Source organism: Gavialis gangeticus, unplaced genomic scaffold, assembly GCF_001723915.1.
Source record: "Gavialis gangeticus isolate Ggan-Ray unplaced genomic scaffold, GavGan_comp1, whole genome shotgun sequence".
NCBI classification, from domain to species: domain Eukaryota; kingdom Metazoa; phylum Chordata; order Crocodylia; family Gavialidae; genus Gavialis; species Gavialis gangeticus.
The window spans coordinates 145,433,798-145,443,404 of record NW_017729024.1 but is presented as its reverse complement, the minus strand read 5'-3'; the positions used below and the strand labels follow the sequence as shown (position 1 = coordinate 145,443,404).

The following is a 9,607-nucleotide window of genomic DNA, read 5'->3' as shown; positions in this document are numbered from 1 at the left end:
GGGGGGAGGCAAGGAGTGAGCCTCCTTCCCCCACCCCTGCCTTTGCGTAGGCCTTGAGCCCACTCCTCCTGTCCCCACACTGCCACCAGGTCGGCTCGGGCCCACTGCTTCCCCCCCCCCATTGGGCCCAGACCCGCTCCTTCCCTCCCCCCACTCCTGCAAAATATTTTGTTTGCTATAACATAATGCCACAGTTTTCCAAATCAAGGACCAAATTCTCTCCAACACACACAGCTACCAGCTTCTTTAACAGCTATGTCTAAGGGCCAAAACCATGTTCCAAACACATTTAACATGGAACATTTTTCTGTTAAGGAATATTAGGGCTCTGAACAGATTTTGGGGAGAGCTGGTTAGTACTGAAGTTGGGGGGGGTATGGGGCTGGAGTGGAGGCAGATGGAAAAAAATCTAAATCTAAATATACACCATGGCCCCATCTACATGTTATCGGTATCATGCAATTAACTGGCACAATTAACTTAAGACTAGCTCCACATGCAAAGAAGCTATCACATACCAAATGTGTATTAACTTTATAGCTAGTTGCTATTGAGTTTAATTTGCACATGTAGCAGGGACTTTCCTGCGGCTGGGAGCCACATCAGCTGAAGAGGCTCCCAGTAGCAGGTATGCATCGTGCCCAGCTGGGGATGGGAGTCCCACAGCTGAGGGGCCTCTCAGCCCCAGCAGCTGCCAACTCTGGGTCCCAGCAGCATGGGGACCTGGAGTCCCACAGCTGTGGACACTGGGTGGTGGGACCAGCTGGGTCCCAGCAGCTAGGGTGGTATGGCTGCCCCTGAGTTGTTTGAAACATCAGGACTGGGGGATCATGGCTGCCATGATCCCCCAGGCCCAGGGATTTCACATACCCTTAAGCCCAGGAGACTGTGGCAGCCATGATCCACCAGGCCCAAGGGGTGGGTTTCACACACCCCTGAGCCTGGGAGATCGTGGCAGCTGCAATCCCCCACCCTTGGAGGTATGTGGGGTGCCCCCATGGCTGGGAGCTCATCAACTGATGGGGCTCCCAGCCACAGGAGCTTGCTTGTTGCTGGTGCAGGGGGAGCCCAGGATCAGGCTCCCCCTGCACTGGCAACAAGACATGATGGGATCTAATGTATGATCCCACAGTCATACCTCTTGCCATGCATGTGTGGCATAGCAGGAAACAGATTGTGTAGACCGTGCATTAGATCCCACTGCAACTTTAACAGCAGATGCATGACAAATAGAACCAAGGAGGTGATACATCCCCTCTATGTGGCATTGGTCAGACTGCAACTGGAGTACTGCGCCCAATTTTGGGCGCCGGACTTCAAGAAGGATGTTGATAGACTCGAGAAGATCCAGAAGAGAGCCACTCATATGGTAAGGGGCTTACAGGAGAAGCCCTATGAGGAGAGACTGAGGGACCTGGACCTCTTCAGCCTCCACAAGAGAAGGCTGAGAGGTGATCTTGTGTCCACCTACAAATTCAGCAGGAGGACACAGCAAGGGAATAGGAGATGCTCTGTGCACCAGGACGCATTTTGGGGTAACAAGGAACAATGGTCACAAACTGACAGACAGCAGATTTAGGTTAGATATCAGGAAAAACTTTACAGTAAGGGTGGCCAAAATTTGGAATGGGCTTCCAAGGGAGGGGGTGCTCTCCCCTACCTTGGGGGTCTTTAAGGGAAGGCTCAATAGGCATCTGGCTGGGGTCATCTGACCCCAGCACTCTTTCCTGCCAAGGCAGGGGATCGGACTCGATGATCTGTTGAGGTCCCTTCTGACTCTAGCATCTATGAACCCATGTAGAGGGGGGCCTGACAAATGTACTTCACTTCATCCCAACTTCACCAAAAAGCTACTTTTGTAAAAAAAAGTTTACTGCATAGACACACACAAAAATCATATTAAGAGATTTGCAGGGAGCCCGAGTCATGTTAATTATTCTGTAACATGCTTTCAAATGTCCATCCTTACTATTGTAGAAGATCACAGACAGATGTCAGTCTGACAAAATTTTGTTTTAGTTTTCTGATTCCCTCCTCCTTTTAAAAATTAGTAAGCATTTATTATATTTAAATAAATATTGTTTAGTGGAGTTTGAACTAAAGTATTCCTCTTGCCTGTCTTACATATTTTACATAGATTACTTGGAGTTTTGTTACATTTCTTCTACATTTAAAAGTTATTTAGTTTTAATTCAAATCTTTCTCCATTCAGAAAGTAGTTTCGTGCTTTGCTCTTCACTGTGAATTGAAATAATTTGCCTTTGCCTCACTGCATTTTATTTCATTTTCTCCAAAACAACCAGTTCAAAGGGGAACACATTTAGTTACCTAAATTCTATTACAAGCACAAAGTTTAAGACAGTATCTTTTGTGTTCACTGCTATCATGTCCTTTTGGTATTATAATAAATAATTTATGTGGGTTTGGAAGAGACAGAAATGCCAGTGCCTGAACAACTCTTCCGCAGGTTCACCATATCTCTTCATCCAGTGGAAGTGTGCCCCATAACAGTAACCAACCAATCAAATTATCATTATATTTAGGGATTTCATATACATAACAATAGCCTCCAATACAATACATGTGGTTTGGAGACTTACCTTCCTTCATTTACTTTTGCTTTGTCTCCTTGGCACGGGAAGTTTTCAATGTAACCTAGACTGCAGTTGATTTGTGTCCAATCAGGTTGGCATACAGCCAGGAAGTGAGGCCGCAGTCTACCAATGGAGTACTTGGCAATGTCTGTCAGTGATTGGCTAGCAGCCGCACCAAAAATGAATGTCCCAATGGCTTTGTAAATAGTGGCTATGTAGTTATTTCTGACAAACGAATTTGAGTGCAAATGGTTATAATAGACAGACAGGGCTTCTCCTATGATTATCTGAAAAACAGAGATAGATTCCAGTTACAATAGAATAACATACCTATATCTCCTTGAAAGAAAGGCATTAGTGGTTATCAAAAACCTTAGCTTTGTCAATAGACGTATAGTTTCAAATTGTAACGTTGCACTAATAAGGATTTTTTGGGCTGATACCGATTGTTGACCAGCCATATTGGCCAATATTGATCTGACTGCCAATATGCAGCCCAGCAGCTTGGAGAGCAGCGTCCAGCTAATACGTCTGTTGTGGGGAAGGAGGGGAAGGGAAGGGGCAGGGGAGGCAAACTGAGGCCCCCCAGGGTGAAGGAAGGAGTGGGGCTGAGGCAGGAGCTAGGCTGGGGCTGCGCTCAGGTGGGGCAGGGCGGGCAGCGGTTGGTTATGGATGGGCTACAGCCACCCTAAAATTCACTGTAGCCCCCACTCCCAGTGCCACCATCATCCGGCCCAGCCCTCCCCACCCTGTGCCAGGAAGAGCCTGGCAAAGCCTCCGGCCCCAGCCCACAGTGGAAACCTGCCCTTGCCCCACACACAGTTCCAAGGAACACCCCCATGCCTCCCCCAGGGGTGTGCACTACAGCAGGAACCACCCCCCCAGCTCCATCCTGTGCCCTGCCCTGGCTAGGCAGCGACTGCCCGTGCCCATCCCCACATGCTCCCTCACTGCAGAGGCCTCAATCTGCCTCCCTTACACTCCTTCCCTCCCTCGTGCCCCTTCTCCCCTGACAGACTTCCCAGATGGATGCTGCTCTCCAAGCTGCCAGGCTGCGTTCCTGGCTGTGTGCATGCTGTGGCTGCACGCATGCACACGGCATTTAAATCGCCAACATTATCAACTATATCAGCCAATAAAAGCCAATTGCCAATAATGTCAATTTTCCTTTTATCAGTGCCGATATGATATGGACCAATGTATCAGTGCACCTCTAATTGTATTATTAAGATATAGAAATAAGCAAACTTTTCTGGAATTCACTCAGAAGAAACAGAATTTCCAACAGTGGAACCAACATAATTTTAAGAAGCTTACATGTAAATAATTTTCTTATTCTGTCTTACATTAACTTATAAAAAGTGGCAGTGTTAACAGAGGTCCTAAAAAGGACTTTAGTTTCCAAAAAGAATAAAAACATTTCCCACACTGCTGTACAGGACACATTAGTGGTACATGTTATTCTACATCATGTTTCCACTCATAACCTTTTTCTAAGCATAAATTAATCAGCTGTGCCAAAAGTATGGTGACTTCTGGGAAGTCAAGGGATTAATTGGAGGGGCTGGACCTAAACACTCAATACAGGGGTCCTAAAAAGCAAGCTCTTTGAACCTCCTATTACTTAGTTAAATGGAATCTCTAGGGGGTGAAAAAAGGCTTCCTTCAGGAAATGAAGTCTTATTAAAACAATAATGGCTCTAAAAGGAACAAGGGAGTCTGCCTAATATCCATTCTGTCCAATACAATGCAGAGCACAAAAAATCTCAAAGATTAATTATTTTCTCACATGCTCAGAAAGCCAGCAGGCTTTGTTTGCCTTCCCCTCAATTCATTCTCTTGTGGAAAGTGTTTTATCATAAAAATATACAATTTTAATTTAGTCTTTATGAAAAGATATTATGCAAAGAGAAGTACAAGTGCTAGATCTGAACCACAACACAGCCTACCAGAAAGCCACGAAAAGACACTAGACCAGGGGTCAGCAACCCCTGGCATGTGTGCCGAGTATGGCACACAAGGCCATTTCGCTCAGCACACCATGGCCAGTCAGCCTGGCTCTGGGTAGCTGCTGGAGCCCAGGCTGCTCCCAGCAGGGCTTGCATCGTCCCAGCTGCCTGCTGTCTGACTTGAGGTGCACGCACAGTCGCTGCCAGCATGGAGCTGATGCCAGAGCTGTGGAGCCCGGCACAGTTGTTTGCAGCCTGCCTGCTGCTTGCTGCAGCTGCCCATAGCCCAGGCTGGCTACAAACAGCTGTGCTGGGCTCCAGAGCCCAATCACCAGCTCTATGCTGAGAGCAGGGGAGAGACCAGGGCTGCACTGCCTCAGGCCCCTCCCCACCACCTGCTCTGATGCGCAGGTGCATGTGCTGGTATGGAACTGATGCCAGGTCTCCAAAGCCCGGCACAGCTGTTTGGAGCCTCCTGGCTGCAGCTGGCCCCAGCTTTGGGTAGCTGCTGCCAGCCACAGAGCCCAGGCTGGAGGGCAGGGGCAGCAGGACTGAGGGGGCGGGGGCTTTGGGTGGGGGCAAGGGACACACACAGGGCATCCTGCCATGTACCCCCTGCCTTCATTTTGTTTTTCTGGTATGCCGGCACTCTGGCACCTTCCAAGGTAGGCATTGTGGGGGTTTTCGGCACTCCGATCAAAAAACACTGCCTACCCATGCACTAGACGCATCCCACCAAGGTGTTCAAAATTCACGGGACACCTATTTCTTCAATGCTAAAATAGAAAACACTGTCTAGAAATAATTTAATATGAATGATGCTAATTGAAAAAAAAAGTATATTTTGAAAGACTATGAAAAAGCAGAGCCCAAGAGCATAATTTGTTATTTACCCCTCTGCAAAGTGATTGTATAATAGTGCTGTTCTGATTTGCATGTAAATTGCAAGTGTGACATGTTACTTCTAGACCTGAAGTCTTGTAACTTAACTTCCGTGAGACAGAAGGTGCTTAGCTACTGCTGTAGAACTACACAGTCAAAAACCTGGAGGGAATAAATGGGTGGAGGGAAGAGGAGTCTGCCCTAATACTGTTGTAGTACTTTTTTTTTGGTGGGGGGGAGGGATTGGGTGGGAGACAGAAGGAAAAAGGAATGTCACACCATCCTTGTACCACGAACAGGTAGGTGAAAGGTATTCACTATGGTATGAGCCAACTGCTCTTACTTTCAATGCTTTAAAAAATACTGATAAAACGGAGGTGTTCAGTTCTAAGGCCTTTTACCACCATAAAACACGATTTTAAGCTATGCCTGTATATGGGCTGTCTTCCCAAGATATTCCACATCTATGAGTTAGTAACTTGTACATGGTTCTAACTATTCTTTGAAGTTAGATATAGGCTTACATATATTTCTGAATCTGTGCATTAATAAAAGGCTGCTTAAAGGCTTTGATCCACTGCTCACTGAAGCCAACAAGAGTATTTCCCTCTGAAGACAATGGAACAGTAAATAACAGTGTAAGTAACAAATCTGGCTCTGAATAAAAACAGAAAGGGAAGGTCCCACAAGGACAAGAGAGCATGAAGTACTAGGTATGCTATATAGAAGCAAACAAAAAAGGTAAGTGACAATTATTATAACTAGGAAAGGCTACACTATTAAAATTGACTTTTGTCTAGTAAAAATCTGTAGCTACTTTGCTCTGTTTTGGGATTTCAAGTTCTAATCTCTGTGCCACTAAAATCCATTAAAATCAAGGGGCTATTCTTCTTTGCACAGTCAAATAGAAGTAGAGTTTTACACAGGGTTCTGAAGGTTTCAGTAACTGTTTTTTGCAAGTTGCATATAAAGAGATTTCCAAGTAGTTAGTAGGCCTGACCTTCTATGAGCACTAGTTATCAAAGGCACCTTACATTTTTCAAGCAACACGTTATCTTATTATAGACATTATGGACATGATTTTGATGTCATCCTGTTGATAAATTACAACCTCACTGAAGTTGGTGGAACTTTTTTGCTGGAAAAGAGAAATCATAACCAGGCACTGTTTTCCAGGTTTAGTTATTTCCTAAAATATTCAGCAAGAGAAATTAATAGACCAAAAAAGACGCCAACATTTGTTCTGACCATTACAGTGCTTCCTTCTGCCAAGAGTACCTAAATTCAGGTTCCACTCCTCAATAATTAGTAACAATAAAAAGAAATGTGCCTTTATTCAGCAAGACTTTGACTCATTTCTGATTCACCTTGTGGTGATAACACTTGCTATTTTACAAACTTGCCAGTTTATTAATATAGTGTTCAACCCTCTTTCTGTTCAAGTAAACACCATAAGTGTGTGCTTTTTGTTTTATTTTTTAATGCTTTATCAATAGCTAAAAGGATTTCTTACCAAGTGTCCAATCCTGAAAAACCAAAATAGACATCCTTAACTTTAAGCGGAAAATAGCCTCACGCATAAAATGTGCTATTTGAGCTTGCCATGATCCAAGGCAGGGGTGGGCAATTATTTTGGCTGGAGGCCACTTTAGGAAATTTGGTGAGCTGTTGGAGGCTGGGCAAGGGGGCTGAGGGGTGCTGCCCAGCTGGCCTAGCTCAGCACAGCAGGAGAACAATCGAACCTATCTGGCCCAGGCCTGTCTGCCCTGCACACGCTACCAGGGGCACCAGAGCAGGCAGACAGGATCTCCATGGACACCAGTGGGCAGGGCACACTCAGGTGGGGAGTGGGGTCCAGGAGCAGGGCAGGTGGGTGGGACTGGGGCCAGGACTGCAGGGTGGTGACAGTGTGGGGCCAGGGCCCAGGGCAGAGCCATGATCCACTCCCTGCATGGCAGGACCATGCAGGGAGTGGAGCCCAGCTCTGCCCCAGGCCCCAGCCCTGCACTGTGACTGCCCTGTGACCCTTGCCCTGGCCGCTACCTGCCTGTCCTGTTCCTGAACACTGTTCCCCACTCACCCACAGCTGAGCACACCCTGCCTGGGTGTCCCAGGGCTGGTCTCATTGGAAACCCTGCTTGCCCGCCTGCTCACTCCATCTGGCACCCCCAAAAGTGCATGTGGGGCAGATGGGCCAGAGTGCATGGGCAGCAGGGCTGGCAGTGGTGGAGACACTAGCAGAGGCATGTGGAAGGAGGGGACTGCTGGAAATCGGAGTCCCACTGCTGCACTGCCCCCATCCTGCCACGCTTGGGGGCAGTGGGACCAGCAGCATACACCACAGTCTGGGCTGCCTCCCATGCCTGGGCCAGGCTGGATAGAATACCTTGGCAGGCCAGATCCAGTTCATGGGCCATATTTTGCCCACCCCTACTCTAAGGTAAAGAGGCACTAGGCTATTGTTTTAATAGCAATTGTGTTACAAAAGTGGCAGAGCTTTTGGATGAAGTCTTTAAACTCCAGTTAAACCACAAATTGAACGCCCATGTTATGCAGGAGTCTAAGCCAGATCATCATGTCTCCTTTTGGGGTTATTAGGCTTAAGAAATAAGAAGCCTGATAGCACAGTGCTAACTTTCTTGATTTTAATTTATAGAGTGTCATTTAAATAATTTTTTGAAGGTAACTGTGCTACATAAAAGAAAAAATAAAACCCCAAAATGTGCCATCACAGGTATTATGGACACATCACTTAATCTATGAAAGATACTTGGAGCAAGGATCATGCTATTCTAAGACTGTTAAAAGCCTTACATTTCATAGGAATAGACATAATCCCTGAGAATACTGAGTGACAATGACTGCAAAGCATTGTGTCTCATGGCAAATTTTATCTTAAGCTCAAATGGAGCCAGAGTAAAAACAAACTTTTCAAAAACTCCTTCTCTTTCATATTTGTAAAACAGTAAATTAGCTATTGTTTGTGATCATCTCTGGCTGATGGCCAATGTGCCACTCTTTTCAAAGGGAACATACTGCTTGTTTCCCCACAGTGAAGCATTGCTTACCACTGGATGATAAAAACAAATAAGCTCAGACTTAAAATGTTATCATTATACTACAATCCTATAGCAGCATACTTGCACAGCAAGAATAACTCCCATATAGAAACTCTGGATGCTACTTCCTGGTTTAAATCAACCTATTTGTTTACTGCAAAAGCAGAGAGGGGGTATGGGGGGGATAGCTCTGCCATGCCAAATACTAAGTCAATGGCCTGTAATCAAAACATATATCACCATCACTGATATACAGTTATTATTCTTTGGTTCAAATCAAGAGAATTCTCTAGTTCTCCTTGCCAGACCATCACTTTTGTTACCCGAACGTCACCTGGTCTAGGGACAGTATGAGTTTTCATGTTTTCTTCTTTTTTTTTTTATATAAACAACAGAAATCAGGTTCCCGCTCCTCCCCACACCCAACCACCAGATTAAATGCAAGGAAGAAAAGTAGGTTTGAACTTACAACAATTATATCGAGAGGAACAATTATTCCTGCTAACAACTGATAAGAAATGGTGTCTTCTTTGATAGGATACTGGATGGATTCATCATTACAGAAAACGCCTCTCTGGAAGGGGGTATGCCTCGAAGTGAGAATTGCAAAAGGTAAGCCAGCTAGCAAAAGGAATAAAAATTATTACAAAGGAATATTTATAAGTTTCTCTTACATACACACACTATCCCCAAGCTTTTTCTACGAAAGAGGAATAGATGCAAAAGAGAGGAGCAAACATGCAGCAAGTCAGATTACAGCTTTGCTTTCACACAGGCTGCTTTTTAGAGACTCTTGGTTGAAAAGACTGCCAGAGACACAGGCATAAATGGGTGCGTCCAGATGAGCGCACACGTGCCTCTTGCAGTGATTCAGCTGCTTTTGAGATACTGCAAGAGGAATGTGCAGAAGCAAAAAATGTTCCCTGCACTGCAAATTTGCAGCCAGGGGGAAAAATTAGACCCATCAGGGGCCAAAAAATACCCCAGGAGAAAAAAGAGGGGCAACCAGAGGCTTGGTCCTCCACAGAGATGCTCTGGTAGCCAACCAGAGCATCCCTATGGCTGGCCCTTGCCCCGGTGCTGAAGCACGCTGCCTGCCTGTGTGGGGCAGGCAGAGTGCAAG

General features: G+C 45.9%; 1 protein-coding gene across 1 annotated transcript in view; it reads right to left on the bottom strand.

Annotated features, from left to right (window-relative positions):
* PLPP1 (phospholipid phosphatase 1) overlaps positions 1–9,607 on the bottom strand; it is a gene marked incomplete at its 5' end in the record, with an annotated part of 105,955 nt that overhangs the window by 44,876 nt on the left and 51,472 nt on the right. Inside the window, one exon of the mRNA XM_019518258.1 lies at positions 2,601–2,881. Coding sequence (XP_019373803.1) covers positions 2,601–2,881 — 281 coding nt within the window. The remainder of the gene's footprint in view (positions 1–2,600; positions 2,882–9,607) is intronic.